This window comes from Eleutherodactylus coqui, chromosome 4 (assembly GCF_035609145.1).
Source record: "Eleutherodactylus coqui strain aEleCoq1 chromosome 4, aEleCoq1.hap1, whole genome shotgun sequence".
Classification (NCBI taxonomy): domain Eukaryota; kingdom Metazoa; phylum Chordata; class Amphibia; order Anura; family Eleutherodactylidae; genus Eleutherodactylus; species Eleutherodactylus coqui.
In genome coordinates this window covers 245,235,787-245,254,213 of record NC_089840.1, presented here as the reverse complement: position 1 = coordinate 245,254,213, position 18,427 = coordinate 245,235,787, and the positions used below count along the sequence as shown (strand labels likewise).

Genomic DNA, 18,427 nt, shown 5'->3' with positions numbered 1-18,427 from the left:
TGGGGGGGGGGGGGGGGTCCCTTGCCTCCAGCTGGCTGATTCTTCTGCTTCCTGTGAGGTTACGTACATTGTGGGTAGTCTCCTTCCTGTCCAGCAATGTATGTTACGTCACAGTTCACAACCTAGGAGGGAGAGTGCCGAGCTATTGCAGAGACAGCTCATGTGTGTAGTCTCTGCAATAGATCGGCATTCCTTCCTAGACAGTGAACACTGTCACGGGTATCTGACCTGCCAGAAGAAATGTGAGGAATTCCAGCTTCATAACCGGCCAGGTGTCGTGACCCAGGGCACTGCAGAAGCTCGGGGAGGAGCAGATTCCTTAAGACTGCCTGTGGAGGAATAGGCGAGTATAGAATTTTTTTTTTTTAATGACAAAACCCCTTTAGGGGTATGTTCCCACGTGGCGGAATTTGGTGTGGATGTGCATTGAAGTCCGCAGCATAACTTGCATTGTGAAGTTTGGTATGGATCTCCAGCGGATTTCGCCCTTTCAATTGAAGGGATGAAGTCTGCTGTAGATTTGCATCAAAATCTGCACCAAACTATTATACTTGAACGCCTCTATTAAGTCCCAAACAGCTCATCCACTACGAGATTGTGGTCATATCTTTCTGCCTATTAAGACCTCTTGATAGAATCCCTGCAAAAATACAATACACTGAAGTATTGCAATATTTAGTAAAAGTGATTGAACATTTGCTAGTTGAAGTCCCCTTTGCAGACTTTTGTTTTTTAAATAAAGATTGTATTTGTTGCAAAAATGAAAAGTACAGTTTTAACCCATTTAAAGATCAAATGCAGTAAATATACGGCTCTTGGCCCTGGGCTTTATTCCTGGCTGGTGGTAATTAAAGGGCACAGGATTAAAGCTCCAGCAAATTGGTAGAAGCAGGTTGGATTCTCAGCTGTGCGATACAGCCAAGGACCCAGAGGAGAAGGCAGAAGCGTTTAACCACTTCTGCCTTCTCATTTACAGGCTACATAGCGCTTACAGCACTATTATAGAGGCTGTAGGAAGCAACAATGCAGTGCAGCTGGGTCGGCTTGCAGCAGACCTTTGTGTTTAGGTCTCATTATCATCCATTCTATTAGTGCTCTAGTTAAACAACATGACACAGTATTTTGCTTTTTAACCGTGTTTAACTGTAAGCTTTGCTTATCACTTAGGATGTTGTTCTTTTTTATTAACTTTTTTTTTTGTGGTTTTGCTTTTATCCTCAAAAGGAAACCGTAAGCACGCTGGACTATGCCAACCGTGCAAAGAATATACTGAATAAGCCAGAGGTGAATCAGAAACTCACCAAACGGGCTCTAATTAAGGTAAGTGATGCTTCCCACTCTAAATTAAATGTTTTTGTTTTATTACCTTGGTGTCGGATAATGATAGATTAATTATGACCTTCTATAAGTGTTCCATTAAATGTCATTAGTGACTTTTTACATTAGGCTGGGGAAAAACATTTCTTTTCAATTAAGTTGCGTAGGGAGTTTACAAAGCTTATCAAAAGGTAACCCATTTCTCTAGGAATACACTGAAGAGATTGAGCGCTTGAAGAGGGACCTCACCGCAGCCAGAGAGAAGAATGGAGTCTTCCTCTCCAGTGAAAACTATGAGTAAGTTTAGTTAAACAGATAAAATTGATGCATTTAAGAGATTCTCCAGAACCTTCTATTGATGACCTATCCACAGGGTAGGTGATCAAAATTTTGATCCCCTGCTCAAGATCCCTGTGGATCAGCTGATTCCCAGCACCACTACAGGCACACCTCCCATGGAATTCAATGGGAGCCATGCTTGCAATACTGAACTGGGCTGCAGCACTACTGACGGCTGGCTTTGGGATCCTGAGTGGTAGACATCCCCCCCCCCCCCCCCCCCACCATCCCACACTGACCAACTATTGATGACCCAATTGTAAAAGTTCTGGACAGCCCCCTTAAAGGAGTTCCTACATTCACTGTTATCTTGTATATACAGGCAGCTACAAGGTAAACTAGTATGCCAAGAAGAACAGATTACAGAATACACTGATAAAATCGCAGCCCTCGAGGAGGAGCTGAAACGGGTGAGTTCATAGTTTGCTGTAGAAAAATTGGTGCTATTGCCAATGACAACCATGTACAATATATTATACTTGTGTGATTTAATCCATATACATACATAGTAGTAGCATTTATTTAATCACTTTTCACAGGTCACAGAACTGTTCTCTGAGAATACGAAGCAGCTGGAGGAGTGTAGCACCGTACTGCAGTGCAAGGAGAAAGAACTGGAGGAAACCCAGAAGGATCTACAGGAATCTAAACTGCATCTGGCTCAGGAGGAGTTTATAACCACTGCATTAAAGACCACAGAGAAGAAACTTCGCAAAACAGCTGTCAAGGTAACAGTCGACTACTTACACTTCATCGTACACACAGTACATTCTTAAAGTGTGTATTTGTCATGTTTTTAGGTCCAAATCAGTAAGATAAACTTCAGCTTCCACTTTGGGGTAAAGGGTATGAGCTTATAGCTATAGACTATCAGGTCTTGCTCACATCCTGCCATATGCCATCAAGTTAAGGATGTGATGCAGTCCACTCTGTAGGCTTGCAATGGGATGTGTTGCTCATAAGCCCCCCCCCCCCCCCCCCTTCAATGTGTAAACTGTGTACATGAAGTGATGGCTTATGAATAGAGATGAGCGAACCTACTCGGCCACACCCCTTTTTCGCCCGAGTACTGTGTTTTTCAAGGACTTCCGTACTCGGGCGAAGAGATTCGAAGGGCGCCGTGGGTGAGTGGGGGGTTGCAGCGGGGAGTGGGGGGGAGAGGTGGAGAGAGGGCTCCCCCCTGTTCCCCGCTGCTACCCCTCGCGCCGCCACGCCGCCCCCCCAGCACCCCCCGAATCTTTTCACCCGAGTACTGAAGTACTCGAAAATAGCGGTACTCGATCGAGTAATTACTCGAAACGAGTAGGTTTGCTCATCTCTACTTATGAACTTATTCCCTCTACATGGACATAAACAGACCGTCAAAGGGCGTTCTCCTCTCAGGTTTTAAAGGGTACCTGTCGTTACCTTTTGAGTCCCCACAAAGTTTGCGTGCATGCATTCTCCCATAGAGATGAATAGGAGAGCCCATGTACCAACTTTGTTGGGGATGTAGCGCAGGAATTGACCGCCTGGTAAGTATGAAACATGGCTTCCCAGACTCACCTTTGAGCCTCATAACCTAGTTTATGGGGCTCACAGGAGGTGATGGATTCCTTTTTAAAAAAGGGGTCTGCTTTTTATTTATTTATTTTTTTTAACTGATCACCCCTTCTCTGGATAGGTATCCAGTAGTTGATGGGAATTGTATGTGGCAGAACCCCATCCATCCACAAATAAGTGCAGTGGACCAGATGTAATAAGTGGACAGGGGAATATGTGCAGGCTTCACTCCCATTGAAATTAATGGGCATGCTGCGCAGCCACGGCACTTCCTGTTCCATCCAATCCTGAGAAGAGGGTGATCAAAATCCCTTTTAAGGGTTTTCTTGTAATTGAACAAATTTATGTCTAAGTTTTTTGAAAATCCTTACCATTGATGGTTTTAGCTATTGAGCACTGTTAAAGATACTACAAACGATGTGACTGGTCTCCATGCCAAGCTGGATCGTAAGGTAGCAGTGGAACAGCACAATAGCCGGGTCCAGGGGAACTTTGCAGAAGAGATGGATAGAAGGTTTAGCACCATTCAGAGATCTGTGGATGAGTACAGCGCAAAGCAGCAGCAGACACTGGATGTCTATACCAGCTCAATAAGTAAGTGCCTGTTTTGTACATTATGGCATCCCTTTCATTTAGGGATATGGATGGATAATGTTAGTATAATGGTGATTCAAAAGGAATGACTGAATCAGCTTTACTTTTGCACCAAACATGAATTGACATACTTCCGCCAGAATGTCCTGAAATGAGAACTATTCAAGTTTTCAATGCACCTTTTATAGATGTTCAATGTGGCACGATTTGTGACACGACAATGTCAAGTTAATAGTGCAGTGGAATCTATAGCTAGGTATGCTAGGATGCATCTTGGCTGCCTGTCCACGGGCGTTGCGGTATCCCGCAGCAGATCGCCGCCGCCCGGGTGCAGGAGCCTGCAGACGGGTCTCCGTGGTCAGCCTATCCTGCTGCGGATTGCCGTCCGCGAGCGGAGAATCGCAATGATTCTCCGCTTGTGTACAGGGAGCTGCGCTTTCTATAGCAACGCTATGGAAAGCGTGCATTGCGTTCCCTGCAGCCGGATTATCGCTGCAGGGAACGCAATTCAAAAACGCTCGTGGACAGGCAGCCTTAGACTACTGACTTAAAGGGGTTGTCTCACGCCGAAACGTTTTTTTTTTTTTCAATAGGCCCCCCGTTCGGCGCGAGACAAACCCCAATGCGTGTGTTAAAAAAAAATAAAAAAAAGTTTAGTACTTACCCGAATCCCCGCGCTGCGGCGACTTCTTCCTTACCTTACTAAGATGGCCGCCGGGATCTTCACCCACGATGCACCGCGGGTCTTCTCCCATGGTGCACCGTGGGCTCTGTGCGGTCCATTGCCGATTCCAGCCTCCTGATTGGCTGGAATCGGCACAAGTGACGGGGCGAAGCTATGAGGACCAGCTCTCCGGCACGAGCGGCCCCATGCAACACGGAGAAGACCGCACAGCGCAAGCGCGTCTAAAATCGCCAGAAGAGGCGATTTTAGACGGATCCATGGAGACGAAGACGCCAGCAACGGAGCAGGTAAGTGAATAACTTCTGTATGGCTCATAATTAATGCACGATGTATATTACAAAGTGCATTAATATGGCCATACAGAAGTATATAACCCCACTTGATTTCATGAGACAACCCCTTTAACGTCTGCCGTGTCACCAACTCTTCAAGTTTTTAATGCACATTACAAATGTTGTATCTTTTCAGGTCATTCTGGCTGTTGTACGTCAATTCATTTATGAAGAAATCTGCTTGGTGTTTTTTGCACAATTTCTTTGACTTGACCTGTATATATAGATATTTGCTAGATAGCCAGACCTTCTTCTTGCAGATGACCACCTCTCTGCCAGCTCTTCAGCTTTAAATGCCACGGCTGCTTCTGTGGCCAAATCCTTTAATACGGTTCAAGATACTGTATCCGTTCAAGTGTCTCTCAGTGTAGATGCGATGCTAAAGCAGGAAGGACTGTCCGCTCAAGCAAAGGAGGATCTGCAGAAGCTGATGGTATGTAGTAATGGGTTTGTGGGTATGCAACTCTTACTTGAAATTGGTGTCTTCCAGCATAGACTGCTTTTGACTTGTGGCATCTAACAAGTTCCCTGAAATCTTAAGTATATTGTGGATGCTCATAGTGTGGGCTTCCAGCTGCCCCTTCCACCCTGTAAATTTGCAGCCATAGGGGCAGTGGCAGCACCATGTACGTATTTTTCTGACTGTTCTTGGCTCGCAAGGTCATGGCAACAAGATGGATAAACGAGAGGCAATTGGCTCTATACCAATGAAGAAGCTTGATTTAATAAGGTTTGGGATAGGTGTGCAGATCTTCATCCACAGTGCACATGCAGCAAGCTTACCAGCTTTTGTTGAGTTCTGCTAAGTCAGACTTACGGATCTGTTGGTGTTCTGGGGCAGTGAGCGATGATCGCTGATCTAGCAATGTACCTAGGGGAGGCCTTTTATGATATGCCTCTGGAGGGATAGTGGGAAGAAATGTACAAACTATTCAGTTAGAAGTGATTCGCATGTACTTTATACTATAGGCCACCTGCACATAATAGAGGTATGTAAAGTCCCCGGGTGCAGCACCAAATCATGACTGACTCCTAGGGTGACGTCGCATCATGACAGTTTCTTGGCAGACTGTTTTTTGCAGGGTGGTTTGCCATTGCCTTCCCCAATCATCCACATGGTGGATGCCCTTGTAATTCCCTGGAACGTCTTCTAGTGTGCTTGCACCTTCTATTCCTTCCCACTCATTACACGGCTTTTCAAGATAAAACTGGAAGGCTACCTGGTAATTCTCATGTCTCAACTGGCTTGATACATGGATCTCATTGACACTTTATGGTGACTTTCTCTTCGAGACTATAGTCTTACATAGACCCCTCTTACACCTGAGTGTCTGTTTCGTTTAACAGTGTGGCGCTTTAAGGTCCTGAGAGCCTATTGCGGAACCTGTCATTCAGACTGCTGAGGGCTAGAAAACCCTCCTCTACACCAGAGGAATTACATTTTCCCATACAAACTAAACTTTCATCCTATGCACTTTTCTCTATCCCGCCTCTTGTCCTACCTCCAGGGTCTGGCCATGCGCCTGGGCCTCAGTTCTCTGAAAGGTCAGGTGTTGACTCTTCCAACAATCTTTGGCTTCAGAATATGGACAACGTCGGCTGTTTGTACCTTCTTACGTCTGTGTTTCTGAGCTTGTAGCTTTGTCCCGCATTCCATTCCCTCCTTTCTTCCTAAGGTGGTATCAGCTTTCCACATCAATGAAGACCTTGTCTTGTCTACATTCTGCCCCGCCGCTGCTCATCTGAGGAAAAATGCTCTCCACAAGGATGTACTTCGAGCCTTGCAGATCTGCCTGTTTGAGGCGTTCCAACTCTTATAGTGATCCCAGATGGCCGTGGGCATGGCCTTTTAGCTTCCAAAGCCATCATGTCACATTGGATCAGGTCAGCAGTGGCGGAGGCCTACCATGCCAAGGGCAGAGAGCCTCCCTTTCGTGTTACGGCACATTCTACACAAGCAGTGGGCGCCTCTTGGATGGTACTCAAGGGTGCTTCTGTTCTTATGTAAGGCCTGCACATGTACAGTTTTTAATCTGCTGATGCCTCTCTCGGTCACAGACCATAAACTTACGGCATGCGTTTTTTTTTGCTCTTCCTCACGCCCAGGGGACTGCGCTGGAACATCCCGTGGTTTTCTGTTGAGTCCCCCAATGACACAAACAAGAAAACCAGATCTTTCTTACCATAAAATTTCTCGTCACATTTAACCCCTTGAGTGGCACGCCCGGAAAATTTCCGGGGACGAGCTCCACTGCTCATAGTGACATAGCCCGGAAGATTTCCGGGCTATGTATCACTATGGGAGCTGCAGAGCACAATGCCACAAGCTGTGACAGTGTGCTCTGCCTGCACAGACCCACACAGAGCAGTGCAAGGGCTTTGAAAAACCAGCAGAAGATATTGCCAACATGTCGGCAACCTCCTGCTTTGTTTACAAGTTGCCATAGAGACCATCGGCTTGTCAGAAGCAAGCCGATGGTCTCTGTGGCAGGGAGAGCTGGTTGTTAGCTGTCAGAAGACAGCTAGGTACCAGCTCTTACAGCAGAGATCAGAGAAAACCTCCGATCTCTGCTGTGTTAACCCTTTACATGCTGCAGTCTATGTGACTGCAGCATGTAAAGGGCTGTCACCATCGGACCCCCGGAATGTGATCAGGGGTCCTGATGGGTCCCTGTGGAAGTCCCCTAAAGGGACAAAAAAAATAAAAAATTTAAAAAAAAAAGTAAAAAAATTATTAAAAAAATAAAAAAAACACTTGTCTCCCTTTACTTTGTAAAAAATCAAAAATGCAATCACACATGTGGTATCCATGCGTCATAATGACCCAGAGAAGGAAGTTAATACATTATTTAACCCCTTAATGACATGGCCCCTTTTTTTCTTTTTTCCCCATTTCTTTTTTTTACTCCCCCCTGTTTAAAAAATCACAACTTGTCCCGCAAAAAACAAGCCCTCATATGGCCATGTCAATGGAAAAATGAAAAAGTTATGGCTCTTGAGACGCAACTGCAAAACTAGTTGAAATTCAATGATTAGACCATTTTAAAAAACCTGCCCTGGTGGGCACGACAGGGTGGTAGGAAACCTGCCACTCAAGGGGTTAAGGGACACAGCACCTGCCCAGGACTCTCCATTGACTTCCATGTTGGAGCGTTTTCCCCGAGGCTGCATTAATATTTCACGGTTTCGCTTTGACTTAACTTTTTTTCTATCCTATGCTGCTTCTCCTACTGCTTGCATACAAACTGGGTTAGTGTGGTGCCTGCAGGAGGGGTATAGCTGGTGGTCAGAGGAGCTAATACACTTGCTTGGTATCTGCCTCCTAGTGACAGTAGTTATACCCATGGTCTTCAGCTGTGTCCCCCAAAGAACGTGACGAGAGATTTTATGGGAAGTATTAAACTCTTGTTTCTATTAATGTGATTTACTGTGCTGCTTTTATATCTCCTAATGTCTGGGCTTTAGCATTTGTCTAATTGTACAGCGCTATGCTCTTTTGTGTAATCTCTCCTGGCAGGATGAGCACCAGCTTGCTCTGCAGAAATCCCTGGCGTCTGACTTTCTGCCAATTATGACCTCTGTTTTGGAACTGAATTCTCGGATGAAGCAATGCTTGCAGAATTTCTCAGCTGTTGCTGACAAGGTATGTGAATATATTAGTGACTGTAATGCAGAATATGGCGGCATTGTTGACACTTTTTTTTTCCAGCATGTGTATCGGTTGCACTATTGGTTTAGTTGCAATGCAAGTGCAAGGACACTGCAGCTCTTTAGCGTTATCTCCATACTCCTGTGACTGGTGGGAGTGATTCCACATTAACATTGGAGCTTTATGTTTTTTGTTTATTTTAATGCAGCTCCATATGTTACTCTGATTTAACGGATCGAACAAAGATGGCTGAACCAACTAGTCAGACCAATGATGCATGCTAATGCACAGTGTGCATCAGGTAGTCAAAGACACTACACCTGCTTTGATTTATCAAGTGCTGGCCAGTCAGAATATAGTGTCTTCTATTACCAATGCGTGCTAAAGCACAGTGTACATCAGGTAGTTCGAGAAGCAATGCAATTATCTTTGTCCAGGCCTGCAGGGTCGCCAAAAAGTAACTGAGCTTTTAAAAACTTTTGCTGTCAGTGTCATGTCCGATATATTGATCGGTGGGTGCTGATGTGCTGAATTTCCCGGTGATCGGTTGCTATGACATGTCAGAAATGTATAAAAAGTTTTAGTTCTACTTTAACTGTGCATAGGGGATAACTTCATTTGTCAGGAAAAACACCTTTAACTTGTTCTGTTTTGACGCTGTGAAAACCACCTCCTAAGCAGTAGAAATGTCTTTAGACCAAGTATAGAATGCAATAAAGTATTTGCCTATAGATTGACTTTCCAATAGGTGATTTTTGCTGTGGACATATAGGCATTATTAATCTTTTGGTCACAAAAGGGTTAACCATTTTTTGTAGCGGTGGCACGTGCGTTTTTTTTTTAAAGGGATTGTACTATGAGGGTTAAAATTCTAAGTGCAACACCAATCCGGCCCACCCCACTTGCCCCGTTGCCGGCCGTAAGAAGAGACACCACACACAGGAGTCTGGTCTAGCTCCTCACACGGGAGAAAAAACTGCGCACTTTATTACAGATTACATGAGATCTTATACCCTCTGCCCTCTCACCACTAGGGGGTGATGGGCTCATAATCATATATGGGCAGTCCGGATTTCCGCCTTAGACAGTGAGGCGCCTCTGGCTTATACAGAAAATCACGTATTCAATTAACTCCAGTACAAAGAATTACCCACACAATTCTAAGAAGTCCGGCCTAAGACAGTGAAAATTATGTACATTTGAACATCTTGATATCTTGTTTCTGCGCTTCTGGGAAATCGGCCAAGTACATGCGGCCTTGTGTCTGGTTCTTCTTCTCTGAATTTAAGATACATCTCTTGCAAAACCTTGGCATATCTGATGTAAGGCGAAGTATTAAAGTTTTTTTCATTTGGAATTGAATAAAACTTGCATACAGGTATAAAAGCATAAAAAACACATATGGCAATATATATATATACCCTCACAGTACCACAATGACAAGTTATATCATAAGTGTCTAAGGAGGGAACATTCCCTGTAGATGGGAAATAACTTGTAATTGTGGTACAGCCCCTTTAAATATAACTATTGGCAGATGGTGTCATAGCGGTAATATACTGTAACTCTGCCTATAGGTTAACTGTCAGAAAGAAGAAATGAACAGGTTCTTCACAGAACATTGTATGATGCTGCAAAAGTTACGTCTGGATTCTACTTCCGCCCTTTCCACTATTAAGGCAGAGGCTGAAAGTTTGAAGCAAGCGCTCCAGGCCGCCCGGTCCCTGCAGTCAAAGGTATTGTGTAAATGGTCAGCATATAGGTGCATCAATCAGGTGCTTTAAAGGGGTTTGTTTTACAATGAATGACCTATCGTGAGTCTCAGTATTTGGTGGGAGACTGGGTGCTGGCACATCTGCTGATCCGCTGTTTGAAGGGGACCTAATGCTTTGAAAGCTGCTTTATGCCCCCTTGTACTACTTATACAAGGCACAGCTGCTACTCTTACTTCTGTCCCATTCACTTGAATAGAACAAAGCTGAAATAAATTGTAATACCAGGGACTTCCACTACTAAGAATACAGAGCTGTGCCTGGTAAACAATGAAGGGGATTTACCTTTTAAACTTACTGATCAATGGGGTGTTTAGAGTCAGACCCTTGGAACCTAATCTTGATGGCCTACTCGAAGGAGAAGTCATTAATTTAATTTTAAAGAACTGGAGAACCATTTCAAAAGGTACCTCCACATGTAGCCTGTTAAAACAGAGACCCACCATGGGGCTGCACAAGCCTGGTAAGTCATGGAAACTAGGAAATCTTCCCTGGTGACTGGGATATATACCCTTGCCTTCATGACTTAAAGGGATTGTCCACCTTTTGAAATGGTGGTGATCCATTATTTGAATAGGTTTTCAGTAGCTTATTAGCAGGGGTCCACCACCTTGGGGTCTTTGGCTGCTATGTTGGTGTACAGAGCCGAAAGCGCACTGCAGCAGGCTGGGTTACTATTGCAGGTACTGTTAGGTTGCTGCGGGGTGTAAAGAGCTATGACTACCAGTCTGACAGCATCGAGCTATGTCTGTCTTAGCAGAAGCAGTGAACATAACACCGGCCTAGTAGGGAAGGAATAGCAGCTCTCAGAATGGCGGTGCTATGCCCTTCGCTAGCAACGGTCTGTTAGCCATTTCAGTGGTCTTTTGGAAGATGCATGGCAGTGGCTGGGGACATTTGGGGGATGGGGGGTCCGCTGTGACTACTGGAAAGAGGGGGTTCTGCTGTGGTGGTGAGGACTTGTCCAATCACTAATTGAAGGTGTAGACTGCTGGATTTCCCATTGCAGAAAATCCACACCATTTCCATTAAGTACCCTTACCCTTTTTTTTTTTTTATATAAATCTTTCTCCCAATGGTAGGTACGAGCGTATAGGCACGGTTTTCACTAAAGGGGGTAGCATGTCCTATCAAATATGCTGTGAAATAAATGTAAGCACATAAGCAAATTAAAACCTACTTCTCTATTCAGGGAGTGAACAATCTCCTATATTTGCTACAAAATCAGATGAATCTCTTTGCCGTGGAAGCGGATCAGACCTTTGAGAGCCTCCTTATGAAAGGCGGGGAGCTCAAGAACACTGCCGATCAGTTTCAGCAAGATGTGGATAAGTAAGAACTTTACGTGCGTCTTACAGAATGGCGCAGTAGTGAACCGCTGAATGTGTATAGAGAATAGTGATAAGGGTTTGCATGAAATGTCTACTGATGGGTCAATGGTAGATATTGCAGCATGTGGAATCCCAGTAATGTCGACCAATAACCTTCGTCTTGCAGTGTGGCCTCAGAAGCCATCGAGCAAACTTCAAGTCATCACAAGGTATTTGTAGATCACAGCGGAGATGTCGGCTACGAGATCCAGCAACTGGTAGGGACAAACATCAGCACCGTAGAGGAATCCAACATCCTGTGTGAGAAGCTCAGCACCAACATCACGGCCCTATCTGGGGAAACCAAGAGCTGGTTCGTGACCACCAGGGGGAAAGTGGCTTCTGCTATGGAACAGCAGGATGGCTACTTACAGGCTGCAAAAACCCAGCTCCAAAGCTTTCAGAAGGTAAGTACCAGGTGACTCTGTAAAGGATTGATAACTAGATTTAAAATTGACCCTGCAGTCGCTTATCCCCTTCACCCTAATGGTGTATGTACAGGTGCCAAGCCTGCTTACATACACTGGGTGCTGACTAACGTGCTGATCACGGCTTAACCCTTTAAATGCCACTGTCAATTTGGACAGTGACATTCAAAAGATCCCGTGGGATGAGATTGTGAGGTGCTGTTCAGTTGTCATTGAAGGCCTTCATGACTGCCATCTACTGTGTTTGCCAGCAGAAATAACATTCTGTAATACGTAAGTATTGCAATATATGGTATAGCGATCAAATGATCACAAGTTTAAGTCCTCCAAAAAAACAAGCCTAACGCCATGGACGGTAAAACAAACCTTTTATGGTCAGAAGATGGCGACCGTTATATATTTATAGATTTCGTATATAGAATTATGGCAAACTACATTTTGGTGCCAGCACACTCTTTACTCCACTATGCACTCTCTAAAGGAATCCTGGGACCTCGCTGATCATAACCTCTATTGCTTTAACATACTGGCACTGGCACTAATAATGTCAGGGGCCGCTCTCCACTGTTTAGTATAATGGATGAGGCTGCATTTGACACGGAATGTTCAAGACTGTCCTCATAGCAGAATGGCCGTGCTGTGCTAGATATTTGCTGGGAGCCGTTGCAGGGAAATAGGATGAAAAACTGCATTTGATTTGGTGTAGATGTGGCTGTAAAGTTATATCAGGACATGCAGAGCACTCTCAAGAGGGGGTTATCTGGTTTTTAAAAAATCTGTAAATGGTGGTGTATTTTTTTTGCAGCCTGGTAATGCAATCAGTCATACATATACTGCACATGGGTGTGGGGTTTATTTGTATGGAGCCTAGCTAGTACACACCATATGATGCAAGCTGACACCTATCTGCAGTGGCTGGTTTCCCATCACAAAGACTGCAGGGTGACTTTTTTTCTGCCATGGCTACCTGAGGCCTTGCCCAGGCCCTCAAAGCTGCCATGGACTTGTGCCTATTAAGCCACGCAAGTGGCCTGCAGAAATACGATTAAACTGCAATAATACAACTTATACTGCAATAGTGAAGTATTGCGGTTTATTGTATAGGTGATCAATTGCTTGCCAGTTTAAGTCCCCCTATGGGAACTTTAAAGTTTAATTTATTGCCAAACAATGAACAAAATTTAAGTTTTGAGCCCTCGGTCCCATTTTTTAACTAAACATTCTGCTTATTTATCTTGCATGGGATAACCCCTTTTAATTTGCTCACAATGGTCTCTGCACCCTTCTGTGTCTTGCAGTCTGCTTGAAGGTTGTCATGTTGCAGGTGAATTGATAACTTGGTCATTTTTATTGTATCCCCCAGGGTATGGAAGAAGCCTGCAGCTCCTCAGTGGCTCAGATTACAGACCTGGTGAACCAGAAAAGGCTTGCAGAGGAGAAGGCCTTATCCACCCTCTGCGACCAGGTCATCAGTACTAAGGAAATGATTGCAGAGCATCAGCTGGAGCTTGATGAGCAAATAGAAGCCGGCATAAATAAAGTAAAAAATTACCTTAGGCAAGAACTCAGAAATGACATCCCAACGGGTGAGCTGCCAAGGAATGTTTCATTGTGCATTAGGATAGTTCGATGTTGAAACCGGCTGATACTTGGCTACATACAGAGTGTTCACAAATTTCTGTTGCAGGTACCACACCTCAGAGGAGAGACTACACTTACCCGTCTTCTCTCATAAAGGGTCATCCAAGAGATATTCTCCTAGAACAATTTAGAAAGCAACAGGAAGAACGTCAAGCAGTGGCCAACAGTGTGATTTCTATACTGGAGGAGCCTGTGGACCAGGTGAGCAGACCTAGTGTGAGCAAAGTCATATAGTATCTTGGAAACAGTTGGGAAAGTGTTATTACTGGGTTTCCCTGAAAATAAGACACTCTTATAGTTGTTTTTCCCCCAAAGAGACAAGCTCTTATTTTTGGGGGTATCTTATACCAGAGCCAATCAGCCATTTAGTGATGTCATTCAGTAAATGGCTATGAATGATCGAGCGCCGGCTCTGATTGGCTGAACCAGTGGCGCTTGTGATCCAGTCACAGCACTCGCTTGCTGGAGGCGGGGTATTCAAAGCCCCGTCACCAGAAAGTGTGCTGTGTCAACGCTGGGGACACGGCAGCATCAGAGACCAGTGCAAGGGACTCAGACGCCGCCAGCTAGGTGAGTATTGCTGTTTCTGGGTTTTATTTTTTCTCTTCATACAGTTTAGCTAGGGCTAAACCCCATCATTTCACACGATCGATGTTTTCTAGCCTGGAAGAACCCATTGGAAACCATGAGCTTAACATATGTGTGTTGCAGCAAGATTTTGTAGCCTGTGTGAAAGAGGCCTAAGGCTAAGAAAAGGCTGCAATCTCCAGTCTGGGGTTAAATTTGAATAAAAGGGGTATTACCTTTTTTAAGGGTAAAAAGTCAGGAGAATGGGAGGTGGCACATTCTGCAGAGGGACATCGGTATATGCAGTCTGAAGAGAATCTAACACTCCTGTGTGGGCATACATATTTTATTACTCTGAAGTAACCACGACTTCATAAAATTTTCTGTGCAAACGGATAAACGCCCGCACCAAATTAACTCTGGTGAAGCCGGGTATATCAGCTGTGGACAGTATATCTGTGGACAGTCTAGAATCCATTGAAGGTGAAAAAAGAAAATACAACTCTCCACACAAAGAACCTGTACCACTATGCTGGTGTAACTTCTTTAGATGGTCACTGCCAATATTGTCCTGATCCTTTACAGTGCGTTCACATGTGGATTCTGGTGCCAATCCGAGTCAGTCTACTTTTGGTGTGGATTTTTGACATGGAAAATGGCACCAAATCTGCTACTTCTGCTGCTAATCAAAATGTGCTGACAGTATTGGGAGACAGATAATTTGGGGAGGATGTAGATTATTTGGTTGCAGTATTTTGTATTAACCCTTTTTGTTCCCAGAAAACTTTGGAAGAGGAAAAAATAATTTTTGTAAATGTCACTCTTCTTTTCTCAGGAGTCCCTTGAAGATGACCCAGCCTATAATGACAGTATCGTGAGCGAGAAATCCCTCATAGATGTCAATGTAGTTTGCCAGGAAAATGGTGGCGTGCCCTTTTTCCAGGTAAAATTCTTTTTTTTAGTATCCTTTAAATAATGGAGGGCTTCCTTAAAGGGGTTGTGCCCCCGTTGCCACATGTCCTCCCACAGCGCTGAGTAGTTCTACTTCTATTTTCTTGTTTGTGTAAATTGTGAATACCTTCTACACTTTCCCTACATGTCTGGCTAGTAATCTGCTCCACTGCTGTGTCGCTTGCCAGTAAATGGCCTTTACATCTGTTACTACAAGTTATCATACTATCGTTTTAGCCTATATACATTTTTGTTATGCCACTTTTAACTATATATATATATATATATATATATATATATATATATATATATATATATATATATATATATATATATATATATATATATAAATATAAATTTTTGTATGCACCTCATCACCCATAACAATGGGGGGGTGGGGTGGTAAACTCTGCAAAAGTGTTCAAAAAAGCTGCACAAACTCCTTACACCCGTTTATAAACTGCATTTTTTGCATTTATATTTGGCACTTGCAGGTGAGCATCAGAAACCTTTTAAGCTACATTACAGTATTTATAGATTTTCTTATAGTTCTTTATGTAAACTATTTGTGCCCATTTCATTTCTATATTGGGGTGCTGAGAACTTGGGTTGAGCACTGTCACTATAACAAACACTTCTTACCTCTTATGATCTAGACATACAATTAGTCTACCAAATCGCACTAACTATATAAACTAATAGATAATGATACTTCTGTCTAATGATTTTTAAACTGTAAAGCTAATTAGTCTTTACCTCCACAGATTTGTGTGTATATTATAATTTTTTAAATTTTTTTACACCATTGCGGTTGCATTCAGACGACCGTATATCGACCGCCGGTCGATATACGGCATCTCTCTCTGCAGAGGGAGGAGGCTGGAAGAGTCGGGGAGCAGTGCTCTGAGCTCCCGCCCCCCTCTCCACCCCACTCCACTATTTGCAATGAGAGGAGGCAGGGCAGGGCTTAAGTTACAACAACTTGGCTCTGCCCCCATCCCGCCTCTCCTCATTGAAAATAGTGCAGGGGGGTGGAGAGGGGGCGGGAACTCAGAGCTTCCGTTTCTTCCAGCCTCCTCCCTCTGCAGAGACACGCCGTAGATCGGCTGGGTGTGAAAACCCGGTTGATAGACGGTCGTCTGAATCCAGCCTCATTCTTATATCTTTATTGTATGTGGATCATTACCCAGCCATTTGAGTGGAAACTCCTCTATATTGGCTATTTTAAACTGAATCTATTTTAAGAAAATTGACAGAATTAAGCCAATTCTTAGAGTTGTGCCTTAAGCCCATAACTTTGTTTTTTTGTAAGTTACATTACACCTTGTTATCTACAGTGGTGAAACGTGGATGGGCAGTACCTTCCTTTTCCATAAAAGAGAAAACCCTTCAGTTCGTACTCCTAGCATAAGTCGCTCCATCCTTTTCTTCTCAAAGTATAATGCTCCCTCCACCATGCTTCACTGGGTACGGTGTGTTTTGGTGATGCACAGTTTTGGCTCTTGGAATTTTGGTGTCTTTGATTTCATCTTGGTCAACTTTTTTTTTTTTTTTTTTTTTTTTTTTTTTACATGGCATTTTAACAGGGGGTGTAGAGACACTTGTACAGTAGATATAAAGTGCATTAGGCTGTATGGGAAATGGTGTAATCAGATTGAAGTGGGCAAAACAGGATCAATGAAGGTAAATTGGGGAATAGGATAGGCCTCCATAAAGATGAGCTTTTAAGGCACTCTTAAAATTGTGGGTATTGGAACAAAGCTAATTGGCTGGGGTAGCGCATTGCAGAAAACTGGAGCTGCTTGAGAAAAGTCTTAGACTAAATTTCACTATAAACGAACTTCCCACTCCAGACGAAGGTCAATAACATGACATAGAGCACAGGTACATTTGGTATACAGATATTTGCAGATGTCGATGGCCAATAGCCATTAAGGTGTATTATAACCAAATGTTAAAATCACTTTGCATGTTGGTGGTTTTTGTTCAGGCTGTAAATACAAAAAGTTCATCCTGTTAACTTGGTGTTGGAGCCTCAATACTTTAATTTGCTTCTACAGAAGAAAGGTCACAAAAAAGAAAACAGAACAAATACAACAATCTTGGAGCAATCCAAGCTGGCAGAAGATGGAGACACCACCCTCCCAAGATCCAAACTACCACTGAGAATCCAGAACTGAGACCGTCTCTCCGTGTAAATAGTCTCCACCGTCACTTAGATTTTTGAGCCTTTTTTTGTTTTGTGTTAAGATTATATTTTTCTCTTTTATTGTCTCCATGTGACTTTTTATATATGTTTAAACATTAAACCTCACCAGTTCATTCGTTGGCAGCTGGAATAACCATTCTACCAATTTTTCTTGTTTAAATAAACTTATTACATTTTTCATAGTTTTATTAAGATGTTTATTTGTATATGGGCTTAGTATTATATAAAGTGGATGAGATATTGTGACTTATAACCTATAACTATCAATGCAAAAATAAAGATGGGCTAGTTACTTCCTTGTGGGAGTTATCACCAGGATATTCCGTAAATGATGGGCGAAGGTCTACTGTTTTTTGGGGTGGCCATGAATGGAAAGTTGGCTGCAAAAGGCTAATTAAACGGGGAGCTGGGTAGGGGTTCAATAAACTTTAATGAAGTTGGGTTTTCTTCTCTTCTCCCCCTTCTCCCTTAAAAGAGCACCATTTACTTGAGTGTTGCATGAGAACATACATCTTGGACCGGGCAACAAATCACCTGGCTGACTTAATATTGCCAGCAATGAATCGGTTCCATGTAAGCTAGATGTTTTTCACTCCGTGGGAGGTGTGTGTTTGCTCATGAGATGCTTGACTTCACAATCTACTGTCTATGTTGCGATGCAAGCTTCCCTCACTGTATGTCAGGTGTCCTGCTGCACACTCAGGTCGGTCTTCCACAAATGGGTTGGAAATCATCATGCGGGAGCCTGAAGCAAAATCCAACCCTGTCTGGCATCTGCAGCTCGGAGATGCACAGTACAGTGTTTTGTTTTAACCAATGGTTTCCTATAGAAGTGTTCACATGAAGGAATTTTAGACGCACTAAATGCTTGCACCATTTCAAGATAGGACATGCGACTGCAAAGCTCACATCTAAGATCTGTTCTGCGTGAAAAGATGGGACCTCGCCTATCTTTGGCGTGCAATGTGCAGGAGTTTCCATAGACTCCTATTGGAGCAGGAGTCTATGGAAACTCCTGTACTGGAAAATGA

At 43.6% G+C, this 18,427-nt stretch overlaps 1 protein-coding gene across 1 annotated transcript in view; it reads left to right on the top strand.

Annotated features, from left to right (window-relative positions):
* The window catches only part of KIF11 (kinesin family member 11), a 29,051-nt gene extending 11,473 nt beyond the window's left edge, over positions 1 to 17,578 (top strand). The window contains exons 10-23 of the mRNA XM_066600994.1: positions 1,225 to 1,320; positions 1,526 to 1,614; positions 1,979 to 2,066; positions 2,196 to 2,384; positions 3,585 to 3,792; positions 5,070 to 5,242; positions 8,327 to 8,452; positions 10,036 to 10,194; positions 11,423 to 11,562; positions 11,728 to 12,007; positions 13,392 to 13,614; positions 13,716 to 13,870; positions 15,072 to 15,179; positions 17,248 to 17,578. Of these exons, the coding sequence (XP_066457091.1) occupies positions 1,225 to 1,320; positions 1,526 to 1,614; positions 1,979 to 2,066; positions 2,196 to 2,384; positions 3,585 to 3,792; positions 5,070 to 5,242; positions 8,327 to 8,452; positions 10,036 to 10,194; positions 11,423 to 11,562; positions 11,728 to 12,007; positions 13,392 to 13,614; positions 13,716 to 13,870; positions 15,072 to 15,179; positions 17,248 to 17,367 (2,154 nt within the window). The 3' untranslated portion in view covers positions 17,368 to 17,578. The remainder of the gene's footprint in view (positions 1 to 1,224; positions 1,321 to 1,525; positions 1,615 to 1,978; positions 2,067 to 2,195; positions 2,385 to 3,584; positions 3,793 to 5,069; positions 5,243 to 8,326; positions 8,453 to 10,035; positions 10,195 to 11,422; positions 11,563 to 11,727; positions 12,008 to 13,391; positions 13,615 to 13,715; positions 13,871 to 15,071; positions 15,180 to 17,247) is intronic.
* The last annotated feature ends 849 nt before the right edge of the window (positions 17,579 to 18,427 follow it).